Genomic DNA, 22,860 nt, shown 5'->3' with positions numbered 1-22,860 from the left:
ACATGAAGGGCCTTAGGTTAGCTAGATCTGATTCTATAACAACCATACAAAAAAGCAATCTTATAAAAATGAATTCATTTCATATCAAAAATTGAGCAAATGCCTACTGGAATACATTACTATATTAATAAACTCTCAGTATTGATTTATAATATGTATATTCACAAAGCATATGTTGTTATGAATACAGATAGGAAACAATAGTGTCCCTTCATTTCCTTTTAAAATAAATAAAACATAAAATTAAATTGTGTGTTTCATGATCTATGTGCTCTGCACTCTAATGTTCCGCATGTCTCTCAGCAACACTGGTCGGTAGTTTTGTTCCAAAATTTCCATGTACTCAAAGTAATCACTCACTCGAAACCCATGCAGTGCTTCTTCCTGTCAAAAAATGTAAAGGGAACAGTTCATTAGTTCAGATAAAGAGACACAATTCTGTTTATAAACTTTAAATAGTTGATGTATCACTTTTTTCAGCTACAAACAAGGAATTTCATGTTGTTAGTAAATGTGTACTGTTTTTTATTTAGTAGGCTGTATATGTATATGATAGCAAGAAATCATGTACCTATAAAATAACGTTGTCTGTTTTCAAACCAAAACATGCTATACAGCTAACAAAAAATAAAACAGACTCTTAGATAATGAAATCTTCCTAAGAGATAATGAAATCTTCCTAAGAAGACATACAAATGGCCAACAGATATATGGAAAGATGCTCGACTTCACTATTAGGAAAATGCAAATCAAAGCTACAATGAGATAACATCTCACAACTGTTAGAATGGCTATTATCAACAAGTCAAGTAATAGCAATTCAAGTGGTTGTGGAAAAAAAGAATTCTCATTCACTGCTGATGGGAATGTAAACTGGTACAGCCACTATGGAAAACAGTAAGGATCCTCCTCAAAAAATTAAGAATAGAGCTACCATATGACCCAGCCATCCTTCTTCCGGGTATCCATCAGAAAAACTTGAAAACATTTATCCACAAAGATATATGCACCCCTATGTTCATTGCAGCACTATTCAAAGTGGCCAAGACACGGAATTTACTCTACACTGAGATCACTTAACCAACGTGTCCTTCGATGGTTGAATGGATAAAGACGATGTGGTGCATACATACTATGGAATACTATTCAACCATAAGAAAAGATGAAATACTGCCATTTGTGACAACATGGATGGACCTTTAGAATTTTATGCTGAGCCAAATAAGTCAGTCAGAAAAAAGCTAAGAACCATATATCACTGATAAGTGGAATATAAAACTGAAACTCCTGGATACAGTATGGAGGTTACCAGAGGGAAGGGGAGGTGCGGTGTAGTAAAGAGTAAAGGGAGCCAAATACATGGTGATGGAAGATGATTTGACTTTGAGTGGTGGGCATACAATGCAATATACAGACCATGTATAATAGAAATATATACTTGAAACCTATATAATCTTATTAACCAATGTCACCACTAAAAAGAAAAAAAGTAAGGTAAGTCACTTTGAGTGGGTTAAATAGGAATAAAGAGTTGATTTTTAATCACCAGGAAGTGATATAAAAGTTTACCACAAAAGGTGTAGAATTGACTCTACACTGAGATCACTTAACAAAGAGTTTGCAATAATATCAAATTTCACATAAGAAGCAACAAATGATATAGTAACAGTCATGTAAGAGAAGGGGTTTTGTGAACACAGCTCTGCTCTTTACCCTTGGTAGACATGACTCTTTGTATGCTGTGTCTGACCTATAGTATGAAAAATAACCTTACCAGGTCAAAGGGGTAGAAACACAAACAACCTACAAGTTATGTTTCTTCTGGTGGGTCCCTCCTGGGATACTTGGTAAAATTAAAAATGCCTGGATATCAACCCAGCTGGTTTGGTTCAGTGGATAGAGCATCGGCCTGCGGACTGAAGGGTCCCGGGTTCAATTGCAGCCAAGGCCACATGCCAGAGTTATGGGCTCGATCTCCAGTGGGAGGCATGTGGGAGGCAGCCGATCAATGATTCTCTCTCTCATTGATGTTTCTATCTCTCTCTCCCTCTCCATTCCTCTCTGAAATCAATAAAAACATATTTCAAAAACAATGCCTGGATATCATATTTCAAAAAGTTTTGAATCCTGATTTTGGCATTCTGGATTCAAGCTCCAAAGTTGACATTTTTACAGTTTAAAAATTTCGAGCTACTTGAGAATTTGTACTGAAATCTAACAACTGAGGCCTCTTGTCATGAAAACTGTGTTTTAAAACGTCTGGGAGTGTCTAGATATCTGAGCTTTGATAAGCCCCCTAGTGATTCTTAGCATCAAGGAAGTTTAAATAGTGTGGTTTTGGATAGAATATGAGGTTCTTAAACATTTAGAATAGAGTATGTGGCTCTTAAAGATTTTTAATTCAGCTGAAAGGCATATGCAATGACTAGAGAGATGGTTCCATTTTGGCTGGGTACATGAAGAAACAGACCTTGATCAGATGCAATGTACATGAATGTTCCTGAGGTAGAACTGAAGTCTATGTCAATGCCAGGTATTGCTATGATATGTTATACTAAGACCTCTTGGGGCTAGAGGGAAGAAATGGGAACAAAAGTATATAGTCTAGCTTTTAACTCAGTAGAAACCCCAGTTTCTTTTGCTGTATTCTCTACACATCTCTTTCTTAAACGAGAACAAGAGAGGGATGGGAGAGGCATGGAACAGGAATGTAGAAACTCAAGTTATTTTTAAGAACCTGTAATGTGCCAGATAATGTTTAAAAGTACTTTTATACAGATATCATCTCATTTCATTCCTCAAAAACCTTATGTAATAGGTATTATTCCACATTCAATTATACAGATGAAGAAACTGAAGCATAGAAAAGTAAAGCAACATGCCCCGGGTTACACAGTTAGCAACAGAGCCAGAATTTTAATTCAGGTGACCTCAAGTGATATAAGGACGGTGCAGAAAACATCTGTAAACCACAGTTTACAAGATACTGAAGATGTTTTATCTATCCCCTCAGATAGTGAATGATTTGTAATATGTATACTTTTGTCTCTTAAAGCTTAGCCCTCCATTGGTTTTTCTCAGTCTGATCTCCCTATCTTAGCCTGCCAACATGTCCTAGAGCTACAGCTGCAATAGCAACACACAAAGAAAATCCCGCTTGACAACTAACTGATTGGAATGAAATTAATCTGATTTTTTCATAATTTTAAATTGATTTTGCCATAATATGCAAGATTTACTTGAAGCATTTTAATTAAGAATTTTGAGCCTTCACAGTCTAATATTCACTGCAAGGCAATCTTTTCTTGGCCTGGCATTTCAGTGACATTTGTCCCCAGGTTGAATTCACAAACTAAAATAAAAATCACTGCCAACCTACTGGCATGCTGAGAGGAATGCAATAAGGCCAGTCTGTATGTGTGTCTTCTGTGTGTGCATGTGTGAGAGAGAGAGACAGAGAGAGGGAGGTACTGCATTAACAACAACAACAACACAAACTTTAGATATTCAAGCTGGCTGAGGTATTTGAGAATACTTATTTTGTTGGAATGTATTTTTGTCTGGACTCTAGAATTTCTAAACCATCATCTGTCACAGATAAAAATGTTCAGGACCCCATGTCCAAGAACTACGTTCTTTTTTAAAAAATATATCTTCTATTAATTTCAGAGAGGGAGAGGGAGGAGGTTGGGAGACGAAGAGGGTGGGGGAGAGAGAGAGAGAGAGAGAGAGAAACATCAATGATGAGAGAGAATCATTGCTTGGCTGCCTCCTGCATGCCCCACACTGGGGATGGAGCCTGCAACCTGGGGATGTGCCCTGACCGGGAATCGAACCGTGACCTCCTGGTTCATAAGTCGATGCTCACCTGCTGAGCAACACCAGCCAGGCAGGGCTATGTTCTTTAGCATGCCTTCAGAAGCTGTCATGTAGCTCAGCATTGACCTATTAATCACCATAGTGTGGGAATAATGCACTTAGCTGATGTATTATCCAACCCACATTTTTGTTGTCTACAACAATATTGTGAAAAAGACAATACTTTCCTGATATCAATTTATATTCATGGTATTTATATAATCTAATATTTAGTGGTTTAATCAAAAGAGAAAAATAATTTTTTGTTTACTTTTTGCTGTTGTTTTATTTTTTAATAAACTTGGGCTGCCTATGAGTGTTCAGCAGCTTCTGGTATAAGAAATTCCAAGAAGTATTTGAAATATATTGACTGATCGTGAAGAACTATTCAGTAGGCTAGTAAATATGCAGGCATTGCATCTAGACTCTCGATTACCTGGTATAAAATCTTGAACTGAAACCCAAATTAACACAAATAGGTTGATGTTTTCTTTATACTTCTAACATGTCACTTTCTGTCTATACATGAAACTTAAACCAGGAAAAGAAATTGCATAATTTCAATCTTCTGGAACCATTTCATTATCTGAAAACTAGAGGCCCAGCGTGCTCGAAATCGTGCGCAAGTAGCTCGCTTCTGCTTGCCTCAGCTGGCCGCCCCACCCATTGCTGCTTGCAGCTCGCTGCCCCGCCCTCTGCCGCTCATAGCTCTCTGCCGCTAGTAGCTCGCACCCTGCCCCACTCGCCGCCCGCGAGAGCCGCTGCTCATTTGGTCGTTTCTCATTACAGCATCACGGCCACAGGCCTTTTATTAGTATAGATTATCAGAATAGCTGATAATAGTGAAAAACATGTTTGTGTTTGTCAATATTTTGGAAATTAATTCAATTGGGCCTGATTATTTGAACTTATTTACAACAGTCAGATATTTGTTTTATCTACTTCATTTAATGACTAGAGGCCTGATGCTCGAAATTCACGCAAGGGGCTCATCCCTTGCAGCCCCGGCTGCCTTGACTGGCCCTCGCAGCCCTGGCCGGCCCTCGCAGCCCCTCATAGCCTCAGCTGGCCCTCGCAGCCTCGGCTTCATCTGGAAGGTCATCCGGAGGGACATCCAGAAGGTTGATCGGCTGTTCGGTCTAATTAGCATATTAGCTCTTTATTACATAGGATTCCATTTCCTTTTAAAAATTAGTTTATTATAAAAGTAGTATTGAGAGGACAGGTGAGGGGTGGAGGAGGTCAATGGGAGGAAAATAGGGAGACATCTGTAATACTTTCAACAATAAAGGTTAATATAAAAAATTTTACAAGAAATGTATGAGCCCATTCTTTAAAAATAAAAAGTCCACGTAAATACATACAAATATATATATAACAAGTAAAAGTCTCCTATTATACTTCAGTTTCTTTCCTCTCAGAAGCAAGTATTACTAAATATGTAGAGTCAAAAAACAACATGTAATTTAAAAGAATATTAGCATGGCTATGACAAGTACTAATGGAGAATTGTTAAGGTTTTTTGTTTTTTCTCCCTTAGTAATAGGCTGAGATTTTAGATCAGAAAGTGTAAAGCATAATTTCCAAGGTTTAATCCCTATGACTATAGTTAAAGGAGGAATTTTTGAATCATATAGCTATTCCTGACTTAAGGGATCTCCCAAGGGATATATAAAAAAATCACTTCATTAATCAAAATTTCATTATTGGTTAATATGTCAGTAAGTGAAAAATGGTGTACATAAGTTTATGTACTTTGCAAACAAGAAGGCAGGACTTAAAAGAGTAGTTAAAGGGGTAGTAAATGCATATTTAAAGAAACTACACTGGGATTTATCTCACAAGAAAAATAACTGCCCACCAAAGAGATCAGTGAAGCTGAGACCTACCTGCTTGGAAAAAAAAAAAAAGTAAAATCAATATCCGACAGGCATTTTTTCTAATCCCTTAGATGACTGCAAACAGCAGGAGTAAGAAATAGGTTTGTTCCAGGACAAGTACTAACGATTAATTCTTTGCCAGTGTGTCCTTAATTTGGATTTAAACCAATTCAATTAAATTTTTTGTAATTTAAATATGACTTAGTTAGCAAAGATAATTTTCTCCTCTCATCTAAAAATTCTTTCATTTTAAATTGATAGCACTATGCGCAGAGAACAACAGAGTTTGGGGACTCATTTAATGAGGTCACCGTTTGCAAACTCTATTACAATTTTCCCGGCAGTAGTCAAGAAAGAGATAAAACTGCAATAATCACCATTAATCAGATTTAGAGATGATAAAATATAAAGACACACTTGTGGCAGGAAGGAAGATAAGTGACAATCCTTTGAAAAATTTAGTAATGTTTGTTATTCAATGTGACTAAAACTAAGTTCATTCATCTTTCCCTTTATATTTATTTATATTTTTGTTTATTCTATCAACAAGTATTTATTGAGCACCCACTATGTATTAGGTACTGTTCCAGACATTGAAAATACATTAGTAAACAATATAGACAAAATCAAAGTTCTTGTGGAGCTTACTCATTTTACTGGGGATTGACAAAAATATATATAAAATAATTTCAGCTAGTTACAAACACTGTAGAAAAAATTAAAGTAGGATAAGAGGATAGAAAATTAGGGAATATACAAATATGAGTTCGGGAAATTTTCACACTCTGAAGCCCCTATAACTGACTATGTAGCTGATGAAAATACTTCTTACTGAAAAGAAATTCACATTTGATCCTCATCATAATTTCCTTTTGTTTAACCACCCCTGTACTCCAATTACCTCTTGCAGGTCCTTTTTTTCATTTTCTACCTTAGTTTTCCTCCTATATGTACAACCATTGTCTTCGGATACTTTTTCATTAAGAATGTTTCTAAGATCATAATTCTAGTGATATATGATAATTTGAGACCTTTTTAATTTAGTACTTATGAAATAAACATACTTGATAGTTTGGCAATCGAATGATCAATGACAATTATTTACCGAAAATCATCATTAAATGGAAAAGAGCTCAGACAAATATGTAATGGTAAAGAATAAAAATAAAATTAATTTGCATAGACATTAGTCACTGACCTAGAAAAATCCTAGCAAATGATATATAGTGGTTTTGGAGTATGTATGTCAATGTGTGTCTGTGGGATGATAAAGGTAATAGATGGAGGGAAACATACTTTAAATTCAAGGAAAGATTTTAACTTAAAACAGAGTTGGACTGCCATCAAAAACTGCACACAGGAAATACATGATATTTACATATGTATTTCCTAAAGCCCAGAGCTTCAAAAGTCACATTATTGTGAATGAGAAAGTAAGCAACTATGTCTTATTCTAAAATATCAACTTATACATGAAAATGACTTTTTTAAAAAAATATATATTTTATTGATTTTTCATAGAGAAGAAGAGAGAGGGATAGAGAGTTAGAAACATCGATGATAAAGAAACATCGATCAGCTGCCTCTTGCACAACCCCTACTGGGGATGTGCCCGCAACCAAGGTACATGCCCTTGACCGGAATCGAACCTGGGACCTTTCAGTCGGCAGGCCAACGCTCTATCCACTGAGCCAAACCGGTTTCGGCGAAAATGACTTTTTAAAAGAGTGTTATAAAACCTTTTATAAAAAATAGCTGGAAGTTTAGAAAAATATAGAATATGAAGGTATAAGAAATTATATCAAATGTTTTTTAAATAAGCATTAAACCTCTGTATTAACAAAGCAACTTGAACTTGAATTGACTAAGATATAGAAATATAAAACCAACATGCATTTTGGCATAGCACACTAGTTATGAAAGCAACATTTTGGATCCAGACAGCTTAACTTCACATCCCAGGTCCATCACCACCTGTATAATTTGGGGCAATTTACTTAATTTGGTTCTTCAGTTTCCTCATTTCTAAAATGAGGATGATAACAGTACCTACCTCAAAAGGCTGTTTTTAGGATTATATGAGAGTCTAGAAAAGTATCTGACATTGAGCATCCCATAAAAATTAGCTATTAACTCTTAACTATTTGCCCTTCAGATAGAAAGCCACTTACTTTTAGGAAGACCTGCAGATCTTGAGTCTGAGTGTGCTGTAGAATGTCTTGTTGTAGATGTTTGAAGATAGCTATACAGATATACACTTGATAATCAGGACCCAGGAAAATACAAGTAGCAATATAATGGCAGATTTCTATCCAATCTAAATAATTCCAAAAACACTGAGTTATCCATTGCAGACAAATCTGGAAAAAAAGAAAGCAGCTCTTTAGAAAGTTTGTATGACCATATTTGACTTTCAAAAAGCAATAACCAATAACACACATAAAACCAATGAAGAGCTTAGCATTTAATCAAAATAGAAAGACATTCTGCACATAAGCCTACAAGTATGTTTCACCTATTCGCTCAGTGCATGAGAAAACTTTCATGGCCTTGGGACTCGGGACTTGGGGGCAACTGATGGTGTTCACACTGTACAAATGCCTATTGCTAAATGCCCTCTTTACTCATCTTGTCTCTTCTTATCCATAACACCAGTCTGCTCTCTACAGATAACAAATGCTGAGAGACTATATTAATTCAGAGGTGGAATTAATTTTTCAACCCTACCTATAATCACAGATGTATAATTATGCAGATAACAGATTGCTAAATGTTACATTAATGCAAATGGACTCTCGCTGAATCAGAAAACAATTTAAACCAAACAGAATTATATAACATAAAAACTGAAAGCTAATGAAGAGAATAATTAAAAAATGAGTCTTTCTAAAAAATCATTTCTCTTACTTTTTGAATAATATTTGTTCTGATTATAAAAGAGATACATGTTTGTTGTGGACAAACAGAAAAGTTTAAGAAAAAATAATCACACAGAGATCAACATTGCTAACGTTTTGGTACATTAATGTTATGGATGGAATTGTGTGTTCCCTTAAAAAGTATGTCAAAGTCCTAACCCCACTACCTGTGAATGTGACATTATTTGGAATCAGGGTCTTAAAGAAGTAATCAAGATAAAATGAGGTCATAGGGTAAACCCTATTTCAATGTGACTGGCAACCATATAAAAAAAGGGAAATTTGGACAAAGGGACATACACAGGGGGAAGACACTGGAAAGCCACACACAGAAAATGTCAGACTAGAAGACAAATGAATGAATGACGTATCTGGAAGCCAAGAAACATCTAAGGCGACCAGGAGCTAGGAAGGAAGCACCAAACAGTCTTCCCCTGGTGTGTGCGGAGGGAACACAGCCTTGCCAGGACTTTGATTGTGATTTCCAGTCTCCGGATCTCTGGGACAGTACATTCCTGTTGTTCTCAGCAGCCCAGTTTATAATACTTTGATACTGCAGTCTTGGGAAATTAAGACAACTGATTATTTTCCAATATTTTAGTTTTCCCAATGATCAACAAATTACCACTGAGGAAAGAACCCAACTTCTCCTATAGTTTTATGTCTTAGGGAGAAGGGAGGGAGAAATGGGAACAGATAGGGTGGCGTATCTCAATTTATCGTAGATACAAAAGATACAGAGACATAAATTTTCTTTTGCTCTATCACTTTGTCCCTTTAAAAATAGTTTCTAAAATTTGTTTTATACCTCTGATTCTAATTTTTGATACACTGATTCCGTCTTTAACTGCCCTTACCTGTTATAATAGTTTCCTAGGGCTGCCATGACAAAGTACCGGAGACTGGGTGATTTACACAACAGAAAATTATCTTCTTACAATTCTGGAGAAGTCCAAAATCAAGGTGTTGGCAGGGTTGGTCTCTTGAGGCCAATCTCTTTTGTTTTATAGATGGCAGCTTTCTTTCAGGTCTTCCCTCTGTACATGTCTGCATCCAAATCTGCTATTCCTTTAAGGACACCACTCATACTGGGTAAGGGTGTACCCTAATGACCTCATTATAGTGTAATTACCAGTTTTAAAGACCTTATCTCTAAATAGTCACATGCTAAGGTACTGCGGGTTAAAACTTCAACGTATGAATTTGGGGGGATACAATTCAGCCCATACCAGATGGTATCAATGAATTTTTGCTTTCCATACATTATTACTCATGTCAGCCATTAAACTCCAAATTTCAGCCATTATGGGCATATCTTTTCATCTCATCTTCTGGTCATATTTTCTATTTTGTTATTTATAATGCCAACTATATATGATCAAATATTTCTTTCTGTTTTTTATCGTAATTCTGTTCTCAGGTATAAAATTTTCCTTTATAAATATTAAGTTCCCTTCTATTATGCTCTAAAATCTTTTCATTGAGCTTACGAGTTAACTCAATATTGAATTAGAATATGTCTATAAATGTCTAATATTTGTCAATAGGCAGAATATAGTTAATTTTCTTTGGTCCCAACTTCACTGTCCACTTGACATTAATAGGATTCTTCTCCCAGACCTCGGCCAGGAGGGTAAGTTGGCATGCAGAGCTCATTACCAACTTTCACTGCCCACCAAATACCCACATAATGTGGCTCTACTGGACTGGGAAGAAAATACCTCCTGCTCCTACCTGACTACATAGGTTAAAGCATTCAATGATTCTTTGACTAGAAGAGATACTTTCAATTCATTTAAAGCACTGTTGCCAGGGTTCTCTCTGTGTTCTTTGCTACAGTTACTAATGCCAATCAACTTATGAGTAGGCTTTGTTAATAAAAATGAGAATCTCTGGATGAAGGAAGGAGAAATAGCTGAAGAGTGGAAATTAATACAATAATCCCTGTAGCCAGAGAAAGCAGGTCTCATTCAGCTGTAATTAAGTTTCAGGGATAACTTAACAAGGAGACAAAGACGAAAAAGGTCACAGGTTTTGTCCATCTTTCTAGTTGGCCTTACTCTTCTACAGGCTGAATGGTGTGAAACTGCTGATCACTAACTGTCTAACCTTTAAACCTACCAGCTTTATATGTTCCAACAATAGATCCGAAGTTAAAATGTATGTAGAGAGGTATTTATCCATCTTCCTTTATCCAAATTGGTTAAAAGAAAGTCACCCTAGAATCTGCAATTAGTTCTTTATTATATAGTTTCTAATGCCATTGCAATTTTCTGGCATTTACATACATTCAAGCATTGTTTTATAGTAAACCAATGTTCTTTACACCTAATTACACTTTAAACATTTAAATAGCTTTTAGGTTCATAAGGAAGAAAAATCACTTGCAAAATATGTATAGAAATGTACCATATTTGGACAGAAATGCACCATATTTGGACAGACATTCAAGGATAAGAACCTGACAAGTAAAGATGGGGCACAGGGAGCAAGTACCAGCATTAGCACATGAGGAGAGGCGAAGCCTGGAACACATTTTTAAGTAGGACTCTGAGCAAGGGGCATTCCCAGTCTTGACATTCTGCTTTTCATTTGTATAATTTTACATTTTTAAAAAGCACTGTCATGAAATATGAATTATAAAATAGTTTTCTATAATTCTTCTTTCATGGTGGTGGTGGTGGTGGCAGAGATCCAGCAAAAGAGAAAAACCCAGAGGTTTTTCTAGAGTGTATCCTGAGGATTATCCATGTTAGCCCACTTGCTGACACAGCACAGTGCAATAATCAGTGATACGCCAAGTGACGTTCCAAAGGAATTACAAGAGATAAATCACTAAATATATGTTCTACTTAAGCCAGGAAAGTTAAAAAAATTCAATGAGGACAGTTTTTAACAAAAGTAAAACTGGTCAAAAAGTTAATTAGAACATGTGATTTTCTGTTCATTTAAAAGGAAAGAATATATATTTTAATTTTTATTTCCTTTCCAACCTCAGTTACTTTTAAAAGAAACTCTTCAATAAATATATAATTCTAACTATATTTTTTATTCTAGTTGAGATTATTTTTACTCTACAGAACTATTATTTTATTTAGCAACCTACCTACAAATCTTTCATTAATCAAGCAATCCCAACCCATTAGTTGTCTATAAATTAACAACTTGAAAAAGCACTGCTTCTAGTTAGATCAAAATGAATAAGCTTTTAAATACAAAATTAATACCCAAATAATTACTTAACCACATACACCCACTTAGTTACTTAAAAGTAGTTTTCATGTTCTATATTAGCAATAAAATGGCAAATACTTCAATAAAACAATGGCATATACCTTAAACATAAACTTATTAAAGTGGCTCACAAAGGGAACCATTAAAAAGGCATTTTTAAATTAGATAACTTAAGAAACATAATATTACTGCTGAGAAATAAGGCTGTGGTTTGTATTAGATAAATCTGCTGGTTACATGTAAGCAGTTTCAAATTAATAAAAATGTATCAAATTGATAAAGAGATGTCAAATTGATAAACAGAATCCAAAATGACAGATACCAACCTGATACAGTGGGGCCTGAGGTATTGCAAATTTTTCCCACAGTCTTTGGTAGTCTATTTTTAAATTATAGGATATATGTTAGGAACCAGTGAATGATTGGAGGTATTAGACAATATGCATTGTATTAATCCAGATAAGCATGGCAAAAATAAATTCTCAAGAACCTGTTGCTCCCTGACTTGGATTTTTAGAAGAATTGAAAGAATTGATTATTGAGCTTATAGTAAATATTTAAGTAGCTACTTTCAACCAGAATTAAACATTTTGTGATTCAAAATTCGCACAAGTGTGTTAGGTACAGACACAGTTAAGAGCTAGAATTGGCAGAGGGAGAGTGTCGCTTTCCACTATATGCAATTCCTTGCTATATTTAGACTTCTCATTAATTTCAGGAAATTGAAAACTCAGCAGTTCTAGTAACCGGATAAAAGTAAATGTAAAAAAAATGACATAAGGGCTCTTCAAAATAAGTATAAAAGCACATGTCATTTTAAGAAGACTACCATCTAACTAAGAGGAAAGTGTTCCCAGTAGGACAAGTACAGGGGATGGAGGATAGTTTACTATTAAGAAATCTATCCAGTATGTCACATAAACAGGTCAAATAAGCTCCAAGATCAAGATATTCTTGCCCTAACCGGTTTGGCGCAGTGGATAGAACGTTGGCCTGAGGACTGAAGGGCCCCAGGTTGGATTCCGGTCAAGGGCATGTATCTTGGTTGCAGGCACATCCCCAGTAGGGGGTCTGCAGGAGGCAGCTGGTTGATGTTTCTAACTCTATCCCTCTCCCTTCCTCTCTATAAAAAAATCAATAAAATATATATATTTTAAAGATATTCTTAACCATAAACATCTGCGGCTACTGTCATGTGACCACATGTACAATTCCAGGCCCTAGAAAAGGCATTAAAACCTTTCTGATCCCAACAGCAGACACACAGCTCTAGGCTTTCTTGTTAGATAAGACACAATATCTCACATAACAGATACTCAGTGCTGATACCAATTATTGCCCTTAGTTACTTAATCCATAAATTAGCCTTCTGAAGAAGATATTGTTTCCATTAAAAAGCCTGCATGTCATAGACTTTCAGAATGCCTATACCTTTGAATAGCTGAACTTGAACTCGAATTCTGTGAATGGCTGGTACCTCCTATAAAGTAAACCTATCTGTTATAATAGGTCCAAGGAGAAAAAGCCAGTTTGGGGATTTCAACACAAAGGCATAAATACTTACAAAAATAGTTTTATCAATTTAAATATATTTCCTATATCTGATGAGAATGTAATTTTCTTTAAAGACACTGAAATCTAGGAATTGAAGAAATGCTACTCCCTTATGGATTACCTGTGATGGTGCAAAACCAGACATGTGAAAAGCTGAAAACACAAGTGGCACCTCTGTCTTCAGCAGCATTTCAATATAGTGAGTGCTGCAAAAATATATGGGATGGATGCCAGATTCTATAGTGTCAACAGGTAGGTACCTCTGCATAAAAAAAGAGAAATTGAGAATGAATGAGTATGCAGCCAATTTAAAATAATCAAACACCTAAATCTTTGCCTCTGAATTGCTACTTCAAAATTAATGTGGTAGCATAACAAATAATGCAAATATTATAGTTACATAAATTTAAAAGTCAGAATGTTAAACTCTGTAGAAAGCATAAATCTCAATAAAGACAATATGATATACTTTCTGAGACACAGGAATGAAGTTGACACTTTGTAATTTTGGCAACTTCAATCCTTTGTGGAATGATGAAGGCAAGTGTTGTATGAAAGAATAAATAAGTAATGAGTTCAGGAGTAATAAATGCTTTACTTTTTTAATACCTAGGATGTTTCAATATACTTACTCTCCTTGGCTTTGGCCAATGATTCCATAATGCTAAAAAGTTTTTGTTTGTCAGCTCTTAGAGGTATTTGCCTAATCCCCTTTTTCTAAGCTAATGTTAACCCAAATACAAACTTGTGTTACTAATAACTGAAATTGGGTACTCCATAAGAAATTTGTCTCTAAAACGGGGGGGTGGAGGAGAAATATATAATGCATTCACATCAAAGTTCTCAGAGCAAGTATTTTATAAATATGTTTTATACATATATTTATATGTATATTTGTATTTATTTATATGTCCATATACTATATATGTGTAGATACATAAACACAAATATTTACAAACTTGTATTTTTTAGCAATATCTTCATAAAGCTGGTTATTTTTTAAATTTAGCTGTTAGATACAATTTATTATCATGAATGTTCATAATGTTTTAATGTGTTAGTATAAATCCAACATTTAACCACAACATCTTCTTTTAAAAACAAAGAATAAACTTGAAGAAAAATTCTTAGACCAGCAATTATATCTTATAGACTTATAATAAAAATTGATACTCAAATTAGATCTGAAGAATACATAATTAAGAAAGTTTCAGAAAGACATTTTATGTTCTTGCCTTTACTATGCAACTCTTATTTTTAAACCTTTTTAATGAAAGAATGTTAATACTTTTAAATTAAAACGAACCAAACTCACATAAAACAATTACATAAGAAGTCAAATAATTTATTAGTGGTTTTCCAGTTTTATCATTCATCATCATAAATGGTGATTTACCATTTCACGTGCAGAAATATATATTTGTAGGAAAATATATTTTGTAGAAAAATATATTTTATGATAGGCTCTCAGGAAGATACCTCACAGTACACACACACACACACACACACACACAAAGAACATTAACTCTCTATACTGATGACAAGACATACATAGCATATTAAATGGACTTCTTGTAGTCAATTGCAGATTAATGTCAAAAACTAACCTTTCTATTGAGTAAATAAAAATCATATGAACTACACAATGTGTTTCACTAATGAGTATTTACAGAGTAAAATTAATGAATATAATAAACATATATAAAAGCAAAAGTCAACTTATACATACATAACATTTTAATTTTCAATACAAACTTAGATAATACTTTTCTGAATATATGTATAACGAATTCGTGCATGGGTGGGGTCCCTCTGGTGGCCTGCAGGGATCGGGCCGAAACCTGCAGTCCAACGCCACCTGCAGCTCCTACCTGCCACTCCCGCTCATTCCAGCCCCACTGTGCCTGCCACAGGCTCGCATCCAATCAGTCCACATTGTGAGAGGCTCACACTGCTACAGCAGTGCTTGCCAGCCATGAGCCCTGCATCTGGCGCACTCCCAAGGGGAGTGGCCTGTGCGACCGGGCTGAAACCGGCTCCCTGACATCGCCCGAGGGGTCCCAGATTGGGTCCCAGATTGTGAGAGGGCACAGGCCAGGCTGAGGGACCCCACCGGTGCACCATCAGGCAGGACACTGACCGTGAGAGGGCTCCAGGGCGTGTCTGGCCCATCTCGCTAGGTCCCAATCGGCAGGACCCCAGCAGCAAGCTAACCTACCGGTCAGAGCATCTGCCCCCTCGTGGCCAGTGCATGTCATAGCGAGCAGTTGAGCAACCTTAGCATATCATTAACATATTACACTTTGGTTGTTCAGTTGTTCTGATGTTTGGTCTATTTGCATATTACCCTTTTATTATATAGGATTATTATATAGGATTGGAAGAAATTATGCCATACTTTTGGGTAACCAAAACAAGCTCCTAGCACCAAACCTTGCATAGAGTAGCTTCGCAACAAATTATTGCTTGAATGACAAGAAAATATTCTAATAATTGCACACAATCACAATAACTTAACTTATATTAATTTTATTAATTGCTCTATTAATTTCCATTTCATAACTTTAATTTATAGTAAATGGTGTTCATAAACCCAGATCAATGACAGCTCTGAGCCACACGGATACAACAAAGAGTACTCTGAATCATCAAATTATAAATTATGTTTGTTATCATTTAGTGTTTTGATGTGTTTTGCTTAGTCACAATTCTAGTCTAGAAGGATGGTAACTTTTTTTTTCCTCCATTTTTTTATTAAGGTATTATATGTGTACATATAGACCATATGTTTGATTTCTTTGGATTGTTTTTATTGTAGTTGATTTCCAGTTTTATGCCACTGTGATCTGAGAAGATGCTTAATATGATTTCTACTATGTCCCAACATATGGTCTATCTTTGAAAATGACCCATGTGCACTTGAGAAGAATGTATATTCTGTGGCTTTGGGGTGAAATGTTCTGAAGATGTCAATTAATTCCATCTGGTCTAGTGAGTCATTTAGGATTGATGTTTCTTTGCTGATTTTTTGTTTAGAGGATTTGTCCAATGGTGATAGTGGGGTATTAAAGTCTCCTACTATGATTGTATTGCTATTAATCTCTCCCTTGATATCCTCCAGGAGTTTTTTTATGTGTTTGGGTGCTCTTGTATTGGGTGCGTATATGTTTACCAGAGTTATTTCTTCTTGTTGGATTGCTCCCTTTAGTATTATGAAGTGGCCTTCCTTATCTCTTGTTATGTCCTTCACTTTGAGATCTAATTTGTCAGATATAAGTATTGCTACCCCAGCTTTTTTTTTTTTTTTTTCATTTCCATTCTCCTGGAAAACCTTTTTTCATCCCTTCACCCTCAGTCTGTGTGCGTCTTTTTTTGAGGTGGGTTTCTTGTAGACAGCAGATATATGGGTCTTGTTTTCTTATCTAATTCGTTACCCTATGTCTTTTGATTGGGACATTTAATCCATTTACATTTAAAGTTATTATTGATAGGTACTTATTTGTCACCATTTTTATTCTTTACCCCTGTGTTCCTTCTTCGCTTCCTATTTCTTTTTGTTTTACAGCAGACCCTTTAGCATTTCTTGCATTGCTGGTTTGGTAGTAATAAATTCCCTTAGTCCTTTTTTGTCTGTGAAGCTCCTGATTTCACCTTCAATTTTGATTAATAGCCTTGCTGGGTACAGTATTCTTGGATTCAGACCCTTCCTTTGCATGACTTTGTATATTTCATTCCATTCCCTTCTGGCCTGATGAGTTTCTGTTGAGAAATCAGTTGCTAGCCTGATGGGGGTTCCTTTGTATGTAACTTTCTGTCTCTCTCTGGCTGCTTTTAAGATTCTTACTTTGTTGTTGGTGTTTGCCAATTTAATTATAATGTGCCTTGGCGTCGGTCTTTTGGGGTTCATTTTGCTTGGCACTCTGTGAGCTTCTTGGATTTGTGTGGGTTTTTTCTTCCCTATATCAGGGAAGTTCTCTGTCATTATTTCTTCAAACAGGTTTTCTATTCCTTGCTCAGTTTCCTCTCCTTCTGGAACCCCTATTATGCGGATATTGTTTTGTTTCGTGTTGTCCCAAAGTTCCCTTAGGCTCTCCTCCTGTTTTTTAACTTTTTTTCTAGAAGCTGCTCTACTTGGATATTTTTTCCCACCTTGTCTTCTAGCTCACTGATGCGGTCCTCTGCTTCTTCTAGTCTACTCTTGATGCTTTCTATTGAGTTCTTTACAGCAGCGATGTCATTTTTCATTTCTTCTTGGTTCTTCTTCATTTCCTCTAGATTCTTACTCATATTGTCAAATTTGTCTTCCATTCTTTTCAGCCACCTTATGACCATTTCTCTGAATTCTTTCTCTGATAGGTTGCTGGCCTCTAATTCGTTTACTTCCTTTTCTGGTGATGTCTGCTTTTCTTTCATATGCGGGCTCTTTCTTTGTCTCCCCATGGTCTCTCCGGATGTCTGGTTATGTAGTTCTCTCTCTCTAGTCTGATTCTAGTTTTTCTTCCTCCAGGCTGGCAGTTCTGTTTCCAAGGGATGCAAGCTTGGCAGAGGCGCAACACAATTTATCTGAATCATGGGAGGCCTCCTCTTCCCTGGGCCCACAGCCTCAGGTCAGCAGTCAGCGGGTCAGGTCCTCTGACCCTGCTCCTCCAGCACTCCCCTTTTCCCAGCCTGCCCCAGCAGGCTTTCAGCCTCAATCGACTTCTGCTGTTCTCTCTGAAGGATGGTAACTTTTATTAAAGGTAACTCAAAATAAAATCCAGAACGTCAGGTTAAGCAGAAGACATGTAGGATAACAATAGTATTTACTATATCATCTAAGCAACATATAAACTGACATACTCACTATGCTAAAATAGTGAAAAAATTATTGGTAAAACTTTTGGCTTGAAATATACTAGAAAGTGGCATAATAAGAAACAAGGACTTTATAAAATAATTAACAATCAATATTTTACTTTATTGATTAAATATAGAAGGTATGTGCTTAAAAACAAAAAAGAAACATAGTAAGCAGTTTCTTAGTTGTTTTTTTCTTCCAGTATAGGTAGCTCTGATGAGTCATTTTATTCCTGACACTAAAGAAAAATCTAGTTCTGCCTGACCCGTGACACATGAGAAAATGGAATCTTCAAATATAAATACTATTTACAGTTACATGTAAACAGGGAAGGTGCTTTGACATTGGTTTTCTTTCCTACAAATGATTGGTCACATGACTTACTATTGCTAATGACCTGCAAATGCGTTACAAGTATTCCATGACGTATAATTTGCTGTAAAATTTAAATCTAAATATATAGGGGACAAAAGCAACAAAACTTTGGAAACTGGAAAGCAGAAAGACTATAGGCCTGAAAAAGCTGAATCCTAAGTTAACAGTAGAGAAAGCTGAGAACCAACCCAATTTACCCTGGAGAATCCTCAAAAGCCTCAAAAAGGGATGGCCAGGAATCTCTGGAAGTGGGGATAAGGAGGAAGGGGCTAAAATGAGAAGGACTGGATGAACCTTTGAGCCATATGACCTCATGTTACCTGAACAGAAGTCTAAAATGTTATTTTCTGGAGAGGATAAAACAGACTGGCTATCTGGCTGAAAGGACACAAGACATGGTTAAGGACAGTGATACCATACCAAAAGGACAGGAATTGTACAAAAAAAAATTTAAAAACAATATATAAATGTGTATTTAAATTCTATTAGAATTTTTAACTCTAAACATCCTGTGTTGAATAAATATTATTTTGTGAGGAGTAACAGAGAACTGTGTGTGTGTGTGTGTGTGTGTGTATTACCATCCCTTGACCTTCCTGTTGAACAACACTAGTTCATTCGAGTATTACTTTAGCCTGATTTTTCATCAATGGAGTTTTGTGTTTATAGGAATATGAAATTCTTTAATTTATTATCCCTTTCATGTTTTTACTAGCAGAGAAGGCATATATGAATGTTACTTTTGTTATAATTATTATTTGGGATTAGGTATTCCTATAGAAAAAAACGAACTTCAACTTAATATTTTCTTATGCTGTAATTTCACTAAGAAATTCTTTCTCACAAAATAAAAAAAAAATTCATTCAATAGTTTTCTTTTTATATATAAAATTCTATAATTTACTGACAAGTTTAATATTTAACAATACATCTATTACCATTAATCATTTATTCAGATACCAGTAGGTAAGACACCAAATATTTAAGAAAATGTCAAATCTGTATCTTCAAAGAGAATCAGTCAAAAGCATTCACACAAAAAAATGAATATAAATTAATACAGAGTTCTCTACAAAGAAAATAAGATCCCAATTAATTTAAATAGGATTTGCCTTAAAATTTAAAATGCTTCTTTAAAAACAGGCTAAAAAGTCTTACAGAAACTTGCAGTCTTGGCAACCAAAGGAAAGCAGAGGTCAGAAGCCTGGAGAACTGCTGAAGAAACTGGAATGTTTTCTCTTTGTCCCCCAACATTATCATGAACAAAGACGATACAAACCAGTCATGGCCAGCATAACTCCCCTGCAGGCAGATTACAAAGCAGAGTTAAGGAACTGTTATAATAGTTTATGTTACAAAATGAAATATAACAACTCCATAAATACTCATTTCCAGGATCTCTATAAGGAAAGATATATTAATGATACTTAGTCCTCATTTTGTCTTGAATCAATTTATAAGATATTGATGTAAACTTAAATTTTATTAATAAAAATTACACATTAACTATTATAATGTACTCTTTTCTTTAATGTCCTATGGAGGCCAATGGCACTAGCAACTGGAAGAAAAACCTTCTGCTTTGTAGAAAGACACTTCTTGAAGTGATGAACACAAGAGTACCATCTTTCTCTAGTTCAGGTTGTCTGCTAAATTACTAGCACAATCAAGTATCTTTAAAATCACACATTTTTAGATTCAGACATGCAAATAGTTTGCATATATTTTTTCTTCAAGTCAAATCCTATTTCTGCAATAAAACCAATGCAAATAGAATATTATTTTTCTAGATTGCAATCTAATTTTAAATCTTTCTTATATATGTCTGAAAATTATTCAGTTGCAGATTCAATGATAAGAATGAACTTAATCACTATTCAATTTAATAAAATACACATCTAAAATACAGAATAAAATGCTATGAAGATATATCAGAACAAATAAATCACTAATATAGGTTAAAGTATTATTTTACTATAAAACATATCCCATCAAAAACTTAAGAAAAGTGTATGAATAAAGTTGAACTGTGAATCCACTCAAAAAGGATATGAAGAGAAGATTTCACATGAGCTTGCTGCTGTGTCAGGAATCTCTCACAGTTCTTTAACACCCACGTAAGATCACTTTCTGCACTATCTTTTAACAGGTTGAGGAACTTGCCATACCTACATTAAAAATCCACAAAACATACAAAAGGATAAAGGTCAGGCCCTGTATGGTAAATTCATTTATAGAAATCTATCAAAGTGGAGTCCTTTTAAAATCTTAAGGTTTTTTAAGTTTTCAAATTTCTACTTGTGGCATAGCTACTTAAGGAAAAAAATGACAATATACTAGTATGGTACCAATAATTATGATATATTTGGATTAGCAGTATTCATCTGGTAAATACTGGTAACTTTAAAGGAAAATAAAACAATAATGAGAGAAAACATACATACCATAGATTTACAAGTAGAATATCAGTACTTTTTACCTGAACTTAATCTAAAACACAGAATATTAACAGAGTCGAATGTTAAATCTAAGAAGCAATTTTTGAGTTCATCTGTTCCAATGATTTTAAATGGGAGTGGCACTTCTCAGGGGACCACTCTGGAAACTTATGGGGGCATTTTTTATTGTCATAGTGACTGGGGCACCAATGGTAGTCGGTGAGTGAGGGCCAGGAGGTTAGACATGGGACAGCATGAAAACAACGTGCAAATGCCCCGCCTGTTATTTTGCATGGATTAAAAAGATACTTATAATGCTCTGAAACTAATTGTTTTATATAAAATGTTTTCCTATATTTTTTACATATTCTGAATGTAACCGTGTGCAAATCAGGGAAAGCTAGTACTTTATTTGAAGCCTTTCTCAGCATTGTTCACCATTTTGGAGAGTCATTTTGCCAGTGGCAACTCTCTTGCAGGATTTGAAGCCCCAAAATAAAGCCTCTATTTGTAGCTGCCAGTCATGAAGATGAGTGAGTGCCAGCTATGTCTTATACTGTAGTTTTATACAAACATTTCATTATAAATCATTTTTCATTTATTTCTTACCAATAAGACGTTATAATAAATTTTAAAAATATGTGACTTATATTATCTATGGATTCCATTTCACAACAGAAATAGGGTATTTAAAATAAAAACAAGGTTGCAAAACTTAATCAATGTGTTATATGCCTTATGTAATAAAGGTGGGTGAGCTAGTATTAGTACCATAGTTTTCATTCTAAGGCTATGAATTTATAAAAAAAACACTCATTCTTTTTAACATCTTTCACGTGTATCTTTCTAAAACTTGATTGTGATTCTGATCCTTCTGAACTAGACTATCAAGATTCCCATTTAAAAGCAAGAATGAGGGTGAAGGTGGTCAAAGACTCAGCCCTTAACTCCCAGACTGCTGTTTAGCTTGTCCATCTCCTTTGAAAATTACAATTTGAGTACAAAACGTCAAACTACTCTAATTGGTTTATTCATTTTAACTTCTGCATCTATCCTTAAGATACTTTTGTACTCAGCACCATAGCTTGATAAGCTAATCATATTTTAGAAATGGTATAATTGTGCTGCCAGTGTTCTGATTTTTACGATGTTATTTCTGGAAAAAAAACCTGATAGTCATAGAGGCTTAAATACACTGAAATTAAACTCTGAAATAATAATGAATCATAACTGATTTACCTATAGAGGTAATTTCCAATATCCTAAGTGCCAATATCCTGAAAATAAAATTATCTTCTGAATGATAAATTCTTCATTTAAAATATACCAAAATAAAATATACTAAACAGTTGGTTGTTAAATTAAATACTATTGAACACATATCAGGTAGATAAAAAAATTCTAGATATACACAAGGGAAGTATATTTCCCTGTAATATACCTGACAGTCACTTTTAAAAATATCTTTATTGTTGAAAATATTATAGACTAGAGGCCCAGTAGATGATTGAATCATGCACGTGTAGGGTCCCCTACACGCTTTCACTTTCGATCGCGGGGGAGCTGGGTGCCTGTCCGCTGGTGCACAGGCCTTTCAGAAGCCTCCAGCGTGGCAGAGGCTTCTAAAAGGCCTAGTGCCTGAGCAGACAGGCACCCAGCTCCCCCGCTTTTGATGGTCCGCAGTTGGACGTGAGCTCGCTGCCCCAGAGGCCCCTTCTGTGCCGCAGCACAGCCATGAGCTCAGCGTCCCGCCGGCCCAATCGGCC

The 22,860-nt window shown here is 35.3% G+C and overlaps 1 protein-coding gene across 2 annotated transcripts in view; it reads right to left on the bottom strand.

Moving 5' to 3' along the window:
- Positions 1 to 211: 211 nt before the first annotated feature.
- The window catches only part of TBC1D32 (TBC1 domain family member 32), a 131,345-nt gene continuing 108,696 nt past the window's right edge, over positions 212 to 22,860 (bottom strand). For both annotated transcript variants that reach the window (XM_054722529.1, XM_054722530.1), the window contains 5 exons: positions 20,709 to 20,824; positions 19,815 to 19,969; positions 13,566 to 13,706; positions 7,910 to 8,098; positions 212 to 384 (listed from right to left, as the gene is read on the bottom strand). In XM_054722529.1, the coding sequence (XP_054578504.1) occupies positions 265 to 384; positions 7,910 to 8,098; positions 13,566 to 13,706; positions 19,815 to 19,969; positions 20,709 to 20,824 (721 nt within the window). In that variant the 3' untranslated portion in view covers positions 212 to 264. The remainder of the gene's footprint in view (positions 385 to 7,909; positions 8,099 to 13,565; positions 13,707 to 19,814; positions 19,970 to 20,708; positions 20,825 to 22,860) is intronic.

Source organism: Eptesicus fuscus, chromosome 10, assembly GCF_027574615.1.
Source record: "Eptesicus fuscus isolate TK198812 chromosome 10, DD_ASM_mEF_20220401, whole genome shotgun sequence".
Lineage (NCBI taxonomy): Eukaryota > Metazoa > Chordata > Mammalia > Chiroptera > Vespertilionidae > Eptesicus > Eptesicus fuscus.
The sequence above is the reverse complement of the archived record's forward strand: the minus strand, read 5'-3'. Positions and strand labels throughout refer to the sequence as shown.